At 45.0% G+C, this 15,726-nt stretch overlaps 1 protein-coding gene across 1 annotated transcript in view; it reads left to right on the top strand.

Moving 5' to 3' along the window:
* Positions 1–13,539, top strand: part of shox (shox homeobox) — a 14,289-nt gene extending 750 nt beyond the window's left edge. Inside the window, exons 2-4 of the mRNA XM_078402927.1 lie at positions 2,830–2,887; positions 4,359–4,447; positions 10,918–13,539. Of these exons, the coding sequence (XP_078259053.1) occupies positions 2,830–2,887; positions 4,359–4,447; positions 10,918–11,172 (402 nt within the window). The 3' untranslated portion in view covers positions 11,173–13,539. The remainder of the gene's footprint in view (positions 1–2,829; positions 2,888–4,358; positions 4,448–10,917) is intronic.
* Positions 13,540–15,726: the final 2,187 nt, after the last annotated feature.

The raw sequence follows: 15,726 nt of genomic DNA, 5'->3' as shown, positions 1-15,726 counted from the left end.
CGTGTGGGCGGGGAGAGGAATCTACACGTAATCAGGGATAAAGAGGAATAATAATGTGTCACTTTCCCCGATAGAATCACCCCCCGTGTAAGGAAGGGTGTGATTATAACACTCCCCTACCCTCTCTGAGAAGGATATATATATATATATATGTCTCCTGAACAACAACAACAACAAAAACAGGACTATAACGCTGTTGGTTGGTCAACAGGGGGGGTGAGATCAGAGGTGGAAATAAGGCGGGAATGGGGAGAAGGCAGGAACAAAATCCATTCTAACGAAATCCGAGTGGTACCAGTAAATAAAGGGTATAGTTAACCTGCGCACTCGGTGTCCTCAAAGCCCGCACTAGGCATCTGTCACTGTGTAATTTAAACTTATGAGAGCGGTGAGGACCAGCCGGTAATTCAATTACACATAATATATTCTCGTTTATGGCGCGGGTCTAATTAAATGTCATTATTCACTGCCGCTAATGGAAATCAAAAAAGAAATCATATTACCGCCGTTTCCAAAGCGCAGCATTTAGTGAGGCTTAATAAAGAATTGATTGTGTAAAACGGACTGAAACAATGTAGTTGTTTTAACTTAACATATTGAAATCGACATTCGGCCTCTAATTGTAATTGATCTGCGCATCTCACGAGATTTAACGCAATGGTTTCGACCCAGCGCTCTATCTCTCCCATATACCCTGCCTGTAAATATATTATTGCTGCGTTTAGGCTTGAGTCGAGATCTTTCAGTCGTCCAACGGACTAAATGTGTTAATGGATTGGCGTGTTTCTGTTTAAGGGTCGCTAGCAGCGCCTGTAATTTAGATGAAAACTTCTCTCCCCCCCTCCCCCCTCTCTCTCCTCTCTCTCTCTCTCTCTCTCTCTCTCATCTCTCTCTCTCTCTCTCTCTCTCTCTCTCTCTCTCTCTCTCTCTCTTTCTCCTCTCTTTCTTTCTCCCCCCCTCTCTCTCTCTCTCTGTATGAATATGTGGAGGGAGAGAGACGAGTAGAGTGGGGTGAGATGGGGCGGTATAATGTTTGCCTTATTTTTGTCTATATCCGTAAACCAATCGGGAAATACACAAGCCCCCCCCCCCCATCTCCCCATATCACCAGACCACACCACCCCACATGACAGAAGAATTAGCGAACGTCCAAAATTTGGTTCCATTATGTTTGCGTGAAGTTTTAAAGGCCACTAAAAACCCCAGCCATCCCCGAGTCAATTCCTTGTCAAACCAACCAATTTACGTGGCTTTGTGGATTCGGGGGGAAATTCTGTCAAGGAATTGGATGATCCATAAAACGTTTGTGTTTTTTTCTTTTGAAAAAAAAAATTTGGGACAAGCAACAGCGATAATGAAAATGATTTTGATGTGTTGCATATTTAAAGAAGCTGGGACTGAAGGAATATTCATTAGACCTGATGCCGCACTCTTAGCCCTGAGTAGTGTTGACTTGGAGGCAAAACATTCAAATGCAGTATTGACATTGAGGCGATCCATTAATGTGGGCTCCCATATTTACATTGGCGATTATATCCTAATCCTTACTTTAAACAGTAAATCCGCTCCAATAATCCCGAAACGCACCACAGAGCATTACGAAGGTATCTTGGGTAATCTAACAATGCGTTTGAAGTTTTTTAATGTTCATTAATTATACGATTTCAAATGACCATTATTAAAGCAATTAGAGGGAGCTTCAAGGTATATTTGATCTAGGAAATGCAATTAATATTAATTAACCGCGTGATCATTTGGCAAATGTTACAAGAGATCAAAGGACGGATATTTTTTTTACACAGCTTGTGATGTGACTGCGGGGTCGGTCAAAAATGGAAGCGTGCACCAGTTTATTAGGCTTTCAATTTCGCCGGCCGGCCCCAACACAAAAATAAAATAAAATAAAATACCCCCCTCCCACCAACACCACACCCCCTAATGATTCGCTGCTGTCAGGAAGAACAACTTTCCACCGCGTTACACTCCAGTCAAATTTACAAACAACAGTTTATTTACCAGAAGGAATGGGTGACGTTTCGGGTCGAGACCAGACTTCAGTCTGAGAAGGGTCCCGACCCGAAAACGTCACCCATTCCTTCTCTCCCAGAGATGCTGCCTGACCTGCTGAGTTACTCCAGCATTTTGTGATAAAAACCTTCGATTTGTACCAGCCATCTGCAGTTTATTTTCTTATACTATATAGTTTATTTACCAGACCCGTGCCAAAACAACAAGTTATTTTATGCCGAAGGTATTTATTCACAAAATGCTGGAGTAACTCAGCAGGTCAGGCAGCATTTTTTTTTTAGGAGAGAAGGAATGGGTGACGTTTCGGGTCGAGACCTTCTTCGGATTTCCCTACAGTTATTTTATCCCTGTCGTTTTCTAGAGGGCGATTTATGGAAAAGGCCGCAATATATCGCAGCGGTTTTTGTTTTTGTTATTGGTTCGCCCACCTTGCTATTTCAAGCTAGTTACAATCGCAGCGCTGAACATAGAAAATAGGTGCAGGGAGTAGGCCATTCGGCCCTTCGAGCCTGCACCGCCATTCAATATGATCATGGCTGATCATCCAACTCAGTATCCCGTACCTGCCTTCTCTCCATACCCCCTGATCCCTTTAGCCACAAGGGCCACATCTAACTCCCTCTTAAATATAGCCAATGAACTGGCCTCAACTACCTTCTGTGGCAGAGATTCACAGATTCACCACTCTGCGAACGTGGCCCACTGGTCTTGGACAGAGGAGTGGGCAAAGTGAACCGGAGCAGCGTTTATCGATTCATCTCCGGGCCCGATTTTTAAAAACGTTTCTCTTCTTCCTCACAGGTTTGGTTTCAGAACAGGCGAGCCAAATGTCGGAAGCAGGAAAACCAAATGCATAAAGGTACCGTTTTGTCGTTGACTTGCAATATCTCTCTATCAAACTCCCTCTCCCCACTGTACTCCGGCCCCGCGCCTCCCTCGCCTAGCTTCATAACTCGGCATTCAGGCGAAAGTTTAAACAACAAACAACAGGGAAATATAACTACATTAAAAAAGGGGGAATAAGTTCAGTTTGAAGGAGGGTCTCGACCCGAACGTCACCCATTCCTATTCTCCCGAGATGCTGCCCGACCTGCTGAGTGACTCCAGCACTTTGTGAATAAATACCTTCGATTTGTACCAGCATCTGCAGTTATTTTCTTATAATAAGTGCAGAAACCGGCCAGAGATAAATGTGGTTTTCATTTGCAGGGATCTGCGAACGTGCAAAAAAAAATCCAAAAAATATAATTCCTGAGTAAAATCCCTCCGTTCCCGTCAAAACCCGGGTTCCCTCCAGACAAAGCATGACCAAGATAACAAGACCTGTGATTGTGTTCACAATGAGACCACTCCGCGTAAGACAATCGTTTCCAAACCACTTCAAAACACTTGGGTAGATTTTTATTTCAATTTGCGCGCTATATAACTTCGCCTTTCAAAACTTTGTTGACTGATAATCGTTGGTAGGGCAGGTGTGTGAAATTCTAAAAAAAATATGGATCGACTCCGATGAGATTCCAGTGGAATGTGATCAATCTCCATCGTTTTCATTCCAAGAACGGGGAAAGTCACACCCCGGCATCCCGGATGACACCTATTCCCCGACCAGATTTACAAAAATATAATCTGTTTCACGAACTCCTTATTCGTTTTTGCCGTGGCGTTAGATGCTTGAAGCGCTTCCTACGTTCGCATCGAACATAACAACACCTCAATAGACAATAGACAACAGGTGCAGGAGGAGGCCATTCGGCCTTCGAGCCAGTACCGCCATTCAATGTGATCATGGCTGATCATTCTCAATCAGTACCCCGTTCCTGCCTTCTCCCCATACCCTCTGACTCCGCTATCCTTAAGAGCTCTATTTAGCTCTCTCTTGAATGCATTCAGAGAATTGGCCTCACTGCCTTCCGAGGCAGAGAATTCCACAGATTCACAACTCTGACTGAAAAAGATTTTTCCTCATCTCAGTTCTAAATGGCCTACCCCTTATTCTTAAACTGTGGCCCCTTGTTCATGGACTCCCCAACATTGGGAACATGTTCCCTGCCTCTAACGTGTCCAACCCTTAATAATCTTAGTGATTGTAAGAAAGTCCGGGTCTATGTTAGATGGTTCACAAATGTATCTGTATAAATCGGCGGAAAGATGTTTCAATGGGATTTGAAAAGCAAAAACCATTCCTCGTGATTGGACCACGAGGGACCCCCTCCCCACTCCCTACCCACCACTCCCTACCCACCCCCCACCTTCCCCTCCCGGTTTGCGCCGATTTTCTTTCAATTATCTTGCATTAATACTGTCCTTCTCTTCTCACCCATATCCACCAGGGGTAATATTAGGACCCGGGGGGCATTTGGATGCTTGTCGAGTTGCTCCGTACGTCAACATGGGAGCACTAAGGATGCCCTTCCAACAGGTAACATGTTCTTCATTGGGCCTTTTGCCCAACGCGAGCGAGTCACTTTATTAGCTTCACAATTGAAACTGCAGGCTGGTCGTAAATCGTTTATTAATTGGGCATAGGCAACCGTTCCTGATGTACCCGGCACAGTGAATGTCGTAGCTTGAGGCGTCCCAGCAATTCTCGGTCTTAGTTCAGAGATACAGTATCAGAAATAGGCCATTCGGCCCACCGAGTCCAAGTCGTTCACACTAGTATAGGGAAATAACTGCAGATGCTGGTACAAAATCGAAGGCGTCACAAAATGCTGGAGTAACTCAGCGGGTTAGGCAGCATCTAGGAGAGAGGGAATGGGTGACGTTTCGGGTCGAGACCCTTCTTCTGTGCTATCCCACTTTCTCACCCACTCCCCGCACGCCAGGGACAATTTTACAGCGGCCAATTTAACCGACATCCTTTGGGATGTGGCGGGAAACCGGAGCACCCGGAGGAAACCCACGCAGTCACGGGGAGAACGTGCAAACTCCACAGAGAGAGAGAGAGAGAGAACCCGAGGTCAGGATGGAACCCGGGTCTGTGGAGCTTCCAGCTGCGCCACTGCGCCGCCCCTTCGAGGCAATACATTTTTTAATTTGGGAAGTCGTTTTTGGTTTAATAACAATCTCGCCTGCTTCGATTAGCGCAAAATCGAATCACACATGGGCCATTAGGTGCGTGATGGTGGTTCACACGCCGCTCGATTCGGCTTTGAAAGGTTTAATGACTTATTCCAAATTATTTCTCAATGGTTAATGTGCGCACCGGTTTACAGGGTCAAGCCCGTTACCTATCGCATGCCTTACAGTTAACGAACAAAAATCCGTCTTGGTTACCGGCAACACACGACTCTCGCCCGCATCGTTATTTACACACCTTCCATTCATTCCCCTCTCCCCTGACTCTCAAGTCTGAAGAAGGGTCTCGACCCGAAACGTCACCTATCCCTTTTCTCCAGAGACGCTGCCTGCCCCGCTGAGTTACTCGGAGCTGTTTGTGTCTGTCTTCGCACCCGTCCATAGTTGACCGAGGAAATTCACAAAGTCCCCGAAGCCTCAGGAAATACAACGGCCCAATCGCAAATGAAAATTGGCAAAGGGGTTCGCGCTTACAATTAACATCCTCGTGTAGCTTAATGAAGGCAAATGGATAAGTAGTTTGGCAAGCAACAAGAAGGAATATCATACACAAAGAACGCATTTTGCATGGGTCAGAGTTATGATCAGATCCAGACTTCCGTGTAATTGTACGGCATGTGAACGGCGCAGGCAATTGGATGAAGAATGTCTTTCTCTGGGTTGCCTTTGCAAATATTTAGTAACATTCTGAAGGAATTTACATTGCACGGTAGAGTTTACATTACAGACTGCCCGGGGCACATCAACCTGCCAAAAGGTGGCACTCACTTTCCTTTCCGGAAAATTTCATTTCCCCCCCCCCTTTACCGGGCATTATTTTAGGCAGAAATAAGATACGACATCAAATGCCCGCTGAACAAAAGGAGCAAGGCTTGACTGTTATAAGAGAGGGATATAATTAATATTTTGCCTAAATCATCATCCATCTCTCTCTCTTTGTTCTTGAGCCCAATCTTCTGGTTCATCAATTTCTCAGTTGGTCGGGTCCAAGGCGTTGAAAGACTAATGTGGGTAAATTAAATTGGTGTAGATAGTTACAACGGGGGGGGGGGGGGGGGGGGGGGCATGGATACGAAGGCCGAAGGGCCTGTTTCTGTGCTGCACCACTCTACAACGCACTCTACCCTCTCTCCGGTTATCGCATATTCATAAGGGCATAAGTGATAGGAGCAGAATAAGGGCATTCGGCCCATCACGTCTATCCCTCTCTCCTAACTCCATTCTCCTCCCTTCTCCCCATAACCCCTGACACCCGTGCTAATCTATCACTCTCTTTTCATTCTTAACATAGGCATAGAAAATAGGTGCAGGAGGAGCCCATTTGGCCCTTCGAGCCAGCACCGCCATTCATTGTGATCATGGCTGATCATCCACAATCAGCAACCTGTGCCTGCCTTCTCCCCGTATCCCTTGATTCCACTAGCTCCTATAGCTCTATCAAACTCTCTTTTAAATTCATCCAGAGAATTGGCCTCCACTGCCTTCTGTGGCAGAGAATTCCACAAATTCACAACTCTCTGGGCGAAAACGTTTTTCCTCACCTCAGTTTTAAATGGCCTCTCCTTTATTCTTAGACTGTGGCCCTTGATTCTGGACTCCCCGAACATTGGGAACATTTTTTCATGCGTCTAGCTTGACAAGTCCTTTTTATAATTGTATACGTCTCTCTGAGATCCCCTCTGATCCTTTTAAACTCCAGTGAATACAAGCCCAGTCTTTCCGATCTTTCCTCATATGACAGTCCCGCCATCCCGGGAATTAACCTCGTGAACTTACGTTGTACTGCCTCAATAGGAAGGATGTCCTTCCTCAAATTAGGAGACCAGTCATAAATGAACACTCACCCAATGTATGCTTTTGCATCTATGCCACCTCTTCCACGCTGGCCAGCTCTAATCCCCGTCTGTCCAGCTCATAGAAACGTCCAGGACAGAAATTGGGCCCTTTGGTCCGCCTGGCCCGTGGTGACCTGGGTGCCTTTCTACACCAACCCCATTTGGCCATATTAGGCCCGCATCATTCCATACCGTTGCTATCGCAATGGACCTTCCGCAAGGGTCATTGAAAGTAGGCATGCAGGCGCAGCAGGCAGTGAAGAAAGCGAATGGTATGTTGGCATTCATAGCGAGGGGATTTGAGTATAGGAGCAGGGAGGTTCTGCTGCAGTTGTACAGGGCATTGGCGAGACCACACCTGGAGTATTGCGTACAGTTTTGGTCTCCTAATCGGAGGAAAGACATTCTTACCATAGAGGGAGTACAGAGAAGGTTTGCCAGATTGATTCCTGGGATGGCAGGACTTTCATATGAAGAAAGGCTGGATAGACTCGGTTTGTACTCGCTGGAATTTGGAAGATTGAGGGGGGATCTTATAGAAACTTACAAAATTCTTAAGGGGTTGGACAGGCTAGATGCAGGAAGATTGTTCCCGGTGTTGGGGAAGTCCAGAACAAGGGGTCGCAGTTTAAGGATAAGGGGGAAGTCTTTTAGGACCGAGATGAGAACGTTTTTTTCCCCACACAGAGAGTGGTGAATCTGTGGGATTCTCTGCCACAGAAGGTAGTTGAGGCCAGTTCATTGGCTATATTTAAGAGGGAGTTAGTTGTGGCCCTTGTGGCTAAAGGGATCAGGGGGTATGGAGAGAAGGCAGGTAAGGGATACTGAGTTGGATGATCAGCCATGATCATATTGAATGGGCGGTGCAGGCTCGAAGGGCCGAATGGCCTACTCCTGCGCCTATTTTCTATGTTTCTATGTTTCTATGAACTGCAGATGCTGGTTTACATCGAAGATGGACACGAAATGCCGGAGCAACTCAGTGGGTCAGGGAGCATCCCTGGAGAAAATGAATGTGCCATTTTTGGTCGAGACCCTTCTTCAGCCCGAGAGCCAGCGGAGAGAAGGGACGAGAGATATAGACGATAACTGGGAGAAATGAATGGAAAGATATGCAAAAAGCAACGATAATCATTGAGATAATGAGAGCTCTCAGTCTAAAGAAGGGTCTCGAACCGAAACGCCACCTATTCCTTTTCTCTGGAGTAACTCTGCCTGACCCGGTGAGTTACTCCATCATTTCGAATCGTTCTTCCGAATGCGTTTAAAACATTGAAATTGTATCTGCATCCACTACTTCCCATGGCAGCTCGTTCTAGATATTAACCAGTCTCAGTGTGAAAAACGTACCAAACTGATATCCTTTAAAATTCGGTGTCCTCTGTTTTTAGAATCCCATGTTCTGTGGGAGAAACGATTTTCACTATCTCAATCTTATCAACGCCTCCCCTAATGTTATAAGCACCCTTAAGGGCTCCAAGTCCGAGAGAGAATATACTAAACCTTTCCAACCCCATGGAGTCATATGGAGTCAGAGCATAGAGTGATACAGTGTGGAAACAGGCCCTTCGGCCCACCTTGCCCACACCGGCCAACATGTCCCAGCAGCACTGGTCCCACCTGCCCGCGTTTGGTCCATATCCCTCCAAACCTGTCCTATCCATGTACCTGTCCAACTGTTTCTTGAATGTTGGGATGGTCCCTGCCTCATCTACCTCGTCTGGCAGCTCGTTCCATCCACCCACCATCCTTTGTGTGAAAAAAAAGTTACCCCTCAGATTCCTATTATAGTTCAGTTTGTTTATCTGCGTTCCGCAGTATAGCGCATGTCGATCGTTATTCCCTTTCATTTTCAGTGTATCTAGCTACGTGCTCTTGGTTTGGAGAGGACAATGCGAAATTTCACGAACAAACGCTCTCCTTTGACTCTGAATGATCTCTGCAATTATGATTAATTTCGAAGCCAGAAGATAAAAAAAAATAAAAAATTCAGAAAGGCCGCTGTTCGTAATTTAGCTGAGACACAATCTTTAGCATTAAACCATTGGAAATGGTTGGTACGAATTGAAAAAAAAAAGTTTTAGTCTAATTATTTGGGAGTAAAAAAACACACAAAACCCCATTGACGTTGGCAGAGCCCTGTGGCAGTCTCGGGCTCACCTGTGCTCACCTGGATCGGAGGTGTTGCAATACTTCCAGTTTTTTTTTGGGGGGGGATGACAAAGGAGGTGCTTTGTAACTTTGTCAGCGCCTTAGGTGGCTGCTATTTGTATACAATGTGTATGCAAGCAAACAATCTCACTGTGCATAGTCACGCGTGACAATAAAGTATTCCTATTCCTACGTGGACAGGACATTGGACTCTTTTTTTTTGTAAACGGCGCAAAAATATGGGGACTGTTCATGTGCGGGTTGTGCAAAAGGATGTCACTGTGCTGTGCATGCGTGACAATAAGGTGCCGTTGAAACATTATAGAACGGTGGTCTGTTAATGCGCCATTATTTTTATTTTCTGTATCGTTGTTATTCGTGGAATAGGACCCAAAGTGCTGTAGCAATTCAGCGGGCCGGACAGCATTTCTGGAGAACATGGATAGGCAACACCGATCCATGTTCTCCAAAGGCCACCTGTCCATGTTCTCCATAGATGTTGCCGGACCCGCTGAGTTACTCCAGCACTTTGTGTCCTTTTGTGGATCAACCAGCATCTGCAGTTTCTTATTTCTCCAGAAATTATGCCTGACCCGCTGAGTTACTCCAGCACTCTGTGTCCTTATGTGGATCAACCAGCATCTAAAGTTTCTTATTTCCCCAGAGATGATACCTGACCCGCTGAGTTATTCCAGCAGAAACGATAGACACAAAAATTCAGGAGTAACTCAGCGGGACAGGCAACGTCTCTGGAAAGAAGGAATGGGTGATGTTTCGGGTCGAGACCCTTCTTCAGTCTTTACTCCAGTACCTTGTGTCCCTTTGTGTATTAACCAGCGTCTATAGTTTCTTATTTCTCCGGAGATGCTGCCTGGCCCGCTGAGTTCCTCCAGCACTTTGTAAACTTTTGTGTGTAAACCAGTTTCTTCACAAAATGCTGGAGTAACTCAGCAGGTCAGGCAGCATCTCAGGAGAGAAGGAATGGGCGACGTTTCGGGTCGAGACCCTTCTTCAGTCTCTCGTCTCTCCAGAGACACTGCCTGGCCCATTAGGTTACTCCAGCACATTCTATCCTTTTGTGTATTAACCAGCATCTATAGATTCTTATTTCTCCAGAGTTGCTGCCTGGCCCACTGAGTTACTCCAGCACTTTGTAAACTTTTGTGTGTAAACCAGCATCTGCGGTTTCTTGTCTCTCCAGAGACACTGCCTGGCCCATTAGGTTACTCCAGCACATTGTGCCCTTTTGTGTATTAACCAGCATCTGCAGTTCCTTATTTCTCCAAATATGCTGCCAGGCCCACTGAGGTATTCCAGCACTCCGTGTCCTAGAAACATAGAAAAACATAGAAAATAGGTGCAGGAGTAGGCCATTCGGCCTTTCGAGCCTGCACCACCATTCAATATGATCATGGCTGATCATCCAGCTCAGTAACCTGTACCTGCCTTCTCTCCATACCCCCTGATCCCTTTAGCCACAAGGGCCACATCTAACTCCCTCTTAAATATAGCCAATGAACTGGCCTCAACTACCTTCTGTGGCAGAGAATTCCACAGACTCACCACTCTCTGTGTGAAGAAATGTTTTCTCATCTCGGTCCTAAAAGACTTCCCCCTTATCCTTAAACTGTGACCCCTTGTTCTGGACTTCCCCAACATCGGGAACAATCTTCCCGCATCTAGCCTCTCCAACCACTTAAGAATTTTGCGTTAAGCAGCATCTACATACAGTCCCTCGTTTAAAAAAAAAGTTAATCGTGCAGTAGATGTTTTTCTAACACTAAAAAAAACCCTCAACACAAATCCTTTCACTCTCTTCCTCTAGGTCCAGGCTCAGCTGCAATTGGACGGGGTGGCGCACGCCCATTCGCACCTCCATCACCACCTGGCGGCTCACGCCCCTTACCTGATGTTCCCCCCGCCTCCCTTCGGCCTGCAGATCGCCTCCATCGCCGAGTCCGCCTCGGCCGCTGCCGCCGCCGCCGCCGCCGCCGCCGCTGTCAAGACCAGCAGCAAGAACTCGAGCATCGCCGACCTAAGGCTCAAAGCCAGGAAGCACGCCGAGGCGCTGGGGCTTTGACAATCAACGGAACCGGGTCGCCACTATCTCCACCAGCCCCAGCATCACCACCCCCAGTGCTCGACTGGTGGCCCGTGTCAGACTTGCCAGTTTCAGAAACTCCTCTGTCAATATCAACAGTTGCACTACATGATGCAAATGCAAGAGCCCAACGTGGGCAACAGCGGTGGCAACTCCATGCCCGGATCTCAAGAGCACTTCTAAAAAACAAAAACACACGTCAAAACAAATCAAAAACAAAAATCACTCGGTTTCCACAAACACCAAACATCCTTCCCTCGAGTCAGACACGACACATGTGTGGGTGGGACAGGGCTGACCCAACTTGGCGACTTGGAACAGACTGGTCTGGGTGACAAAGACCACCCCACCCCTCATTGGTGTGAGGCAGGGGTAGGGTCCACACTGTGGGATCGGAGCATTAAAACAAACTTTTGTTACAAATTCCTACAACATTGGGACAAGGCAGACTCGGCCATGGGTACAACCTGTGTACGCGTGCCTTTTTCAAGTAGGTATATATGCACATTGGTGTAACACACATACGCGGTCACAATTCAGACCCCGAAAATGGAGGGGAGGCGTTTTAGCCTGGTTTGGAGTTGAACTCTTGATTATTCTAACCATTCGTTCATCTCGCACTCGTGTTTATCCGCGCTTAACGTTGTGACACAAGAAGAGTGCGAAATATAGTACACAAGACGTGAAGCCGTGAAGAAGAACTCCGTCAAGATCATCTTGTCTGGTCTCCGCTTGTAACAAATATTGAACAAGAGCGTTTTCTCTCTCTCTTATATAAATAAACACGAACTGAATGCAGATTTGACTGTTCCCACACGGCGGCTCTTTCAATGCTAAAGGACTATTGGCTGCAAATAACAACGCACCATGATATATATATTCTTTAAAAAAAACACTGTTGGACCTTGACCAGAGCTCGGGCTTATTAACAATGCCACAAAACTAAGGACGAATTAGTTCTTCAACGATCGAACCGAGTCATCTTCTCGCAGGAAGCAGCAATAAATGTATCTATACTCCTCTCTGTTCTTCCTCAATCGAAGGAGGTTTCGTGAAGTACTTTGCAGCCATGGCTGGATATTTGTGGGCTTTGTTTCGCTAGGCACTAGACAGCATTTACTCCAGCGTTGACTTTTAAAATTGGAGCTGGCGAAAATAAAGACAAAAACCTCGAATGTTTCCTTTTGGTTTTCCAACCGACTTTTAAAAATTGTTTACAACAAACTAAACAGAGAGCGCAAGAGGGAAGACAGAAAACAAACGGCAGCACGGTGGATAGAAAGGGGTTTTCTAAACAAAATGTTAACAAACAAAAACAAAACTCTATTTGAAGTAACGGGTAGACAGTGTAGATTGAACAAACGGTATCGACGTCGGATTTGATGGTAACATGTTTCGGAGTGTTTTACATGTTTCGGAGGAGCATTTCGTGACTTTTTAATGGTGGAACGCAATTAAACTGCAGTAAAGTGCAATACTGTAAATATCAGAAGTAGTTGTCTCGTAGTAACTTGGGGAAGAAAAGCAATCAGCATGGTGTTTGAAGGCACAAGAAGCTGGTGGATTGCTGTACGGTCACCGAAATCAACAAGAGAACCAAATTCGTATCTCTACAGGGCAATTACCGAGTGGTATCTTTAAGATAAAATAGCTAAACATTTTTTTTTTCGTCAGGGGTTGGGATGGGAGGGTCGATCATGTGCCATAATTCTTGGAGCTAAGCTCGATTTAAGTGTGTGTAAAACACGGCTTTTTACAGGTCAGTTTTTAAACGCAGAATAACGGTGAAGTGTAATGAAGTTAGAGAAACATAATTTTACACCGTGAGCGAGAGGTCAGTGCTTATGTTTAATGTCAGATACCCACAGCCGTAAAACCCGCTGCACTGTTATAACCCAGCACATGAACGTTTTTTTAATTTATTTCTTGTATTTTAAATTTTTTATAAATGTGATATATTTTATTATGTCGTGTGTAAATGTCACTTGCTTTGCCTTTATTTTTATATTTTCAACCTTGCTTTGCGAATTTCCGAATGAGACAGGTGTAATTACGTTGTAATGTTAAATATAGCAAGTTGGAGTTTACAATATGAATAAAAATCATTTCAGGGATGCAGATAATTAAATAATAATGATAATGAAAACCTAGCGCCAGATCGACACACTCATTGTAAGATTAAACAGTAGAACCAGTGGTACGGAAACTAAAGAAATGTATTCGTTTTGTGATTATTTGCAAGCATGCATACACATTTTGATTTACAACACAGTTCTATAACTTGTAGTCCAGAGTGTAATTTGTTGGATCATCCATATTATGAATGTACAACTTGTACATGTGAAGTTGCAAATAAAATTTAAAATGTTTGTATAACGTTGTCATTCAAGGATTTTCGATACGCGCTCTTTCACTTTGGAATTGCATTTTTTTCTCCTTCTAATTTTCCTTTAACTTTCGCTATTCCGTTTCTTGTAGGGTCTTCCATAACGCAATCTCATAGTTCAATTTGCCCGCCGCCTAGTTTGTGCAGCGTACGTTTACTAGGTTAATTCCCGGAATGGCGGGACTGTCATATGTTGAAAGACTGGAGCGACTAGGCTTGTATACACTGGAATTTAGAAGGATGAGAGGGGATCTTATCGAAACGTATAAGATTATTAAGGGGTTGGACACATTAGAGGCAGGAAACATGTTCCCAATGTTGGGGGAGTCCAGAACCAGGGGCCACAGTTTAAGAATAGGCCATTTAGAACAGAGATGAGGTAAAGCTTTTTCAGTCAGAGAGTTGTGAATCTGTGGAATTCTCTGCCTCAGAGGGCAGTGGAGGCCAATTCTCTGAATACATTCAAGAGAGAGCTAGATAGAGCTGTTGAGGATAGCGGAGTCAGGGGGTATGGGGAGAAGGCAGGAACGGGGTACTGATTGAGAATGATCAGCCATGATCACATTGAATGGCGGTGCTGGCTCGAAGGGCCGAATGGCCTACTCCTGCACCTATTGTCTATTGTCTAATGTCTATTGAAAGGCCGCTTGCACGTTGGTTAGGTCAGAAATCTCACTGGGTTTTTTTTGTTTCAAATCCACTGGATGGAATATTCAAGGCTGGAAAAATAAAGCAATTTGACATATTTGGGATTTAACAATGCGGGTTTAAAAAAACCCAACAACGTGATGTTGGCGTGAGTTCAGATCGCCCAGTCCGCACAGGTTAGCACGTAATCGTCCAACTCATGGTTTGCCAAGATTAAAATATTTCCACTTTCCATTTCCCTTTGGAGAAAAATTCGCTTAAGTCATTAAAACACTAATGAATTCGGGGATGAAATGGAAGAAACAGATATCACCGAGGCACTGAAAGATATGGACGAGAGCCAGTCTATTCATTGCAAGGGAAATTAAACTGTTTGGTTTCCAAAATGCCTCGTGACTAAAATAAGTCCAGTTTCCAATTCCAACGATTTAACAATTGCCCCGAGTTCTGCCATGTGCCAGAACCGTACCTTCCAACTGAAGGTACCGAAGGAAGGTCTCGACCCGAAACGTCACCTATTCCTTATCTCCAGAAATGCTGTCTGACCCTCTGAGTTACTCCAGCTTTTTGTGACTATCTTCGGTTTAAACCAGCATCTGCAGTTCCTTCCTACAACTTCCATCTTAGAGTCAAAGTAACAGAAGTAACTTGCATTAACTTAATCGTTGGTAGTAGTAATGTCCCAATAGACGAGGAGCTACTGTTAATTCTTCCGATGCATCACGTGCTGGCTTACGTAGAAGTTCAACTTAATTTTCCATTTGGAATATATTACTAAGTTAATATTTGTGGTTAAAGTCACAATCCTGAGAGAGCTTCTCTTCGCATGAGTTTATGTTTCTTTTACTCAATGTCATTTCATCCAGTGATATTCAGAACCATAGTTTGTGACTTAGCTTTCTTGCTGTTGAAGACTTGTCTACCGGAGGGGACAATCTCAGCAGGAGATCCTTACAAAAGACGTGGAGAACCTTACACCTGCACCCAACGCATTTGGCAAAAAAAGTTGGTCCAATTTACATTTTTAAATGTTTGCCGGTTGAGACAAGTCGCCGGGGGGATTCATTTTGTGTTACAATAAAGGACGGTGAGATTGTTATTACAGTTTAAGAGTAAACGATATCAGGGCAAACTTCCAGGCTCCAAGCAGGCAAGCACGAAGGAGAGTTCTGATATCTGAGCGAATTATCAATAAACTAAACCGAAACAGAATTATCATCCAGCTAGATCTAGCGGCTCACAATGGGCAAGAAATTGCAGAGAAAATAATGGCGAGGTTAACACGTACTGCTGCTACTGAGTGCAAGTTCGGGCAAAGGTTGAACACAAAAATCTTTTTTTTTTTGGTTTTCAGATTTGTCTGAGTTTACTGTTTGTATTGTGCAAATACACCCAATTACACCCATTTCCCCCATTATCCCCCCCCCCCCCCCTTTATCCCCCTTTCCAATATATCTCTCCCTCTTGCTTCACGTTGCACCACTCATCTTCTCTCCTCC

This window comes from Rhinoraja longicauda, chromosome 7 (genome assembly GCF_053455715.1).
Source record: "Rhinoraja longicauda isolate Sanriku21f chromosome 7, sRhiLon1.1, whole genome shotgun sequence".
Classification (NCBI taxonomy): Eukaryota; Metazoa; Chordata; class Chondrichthyes; order Rajiformes; family Arhynchobatidae; genus Rhinoraja; species Rhinoraja longicauda.
The sequence above is the reverse complement of the archived record's forward strand: the minus strand, read 5'-3'. Positions and strand labels throughout refer to the sequence as shown.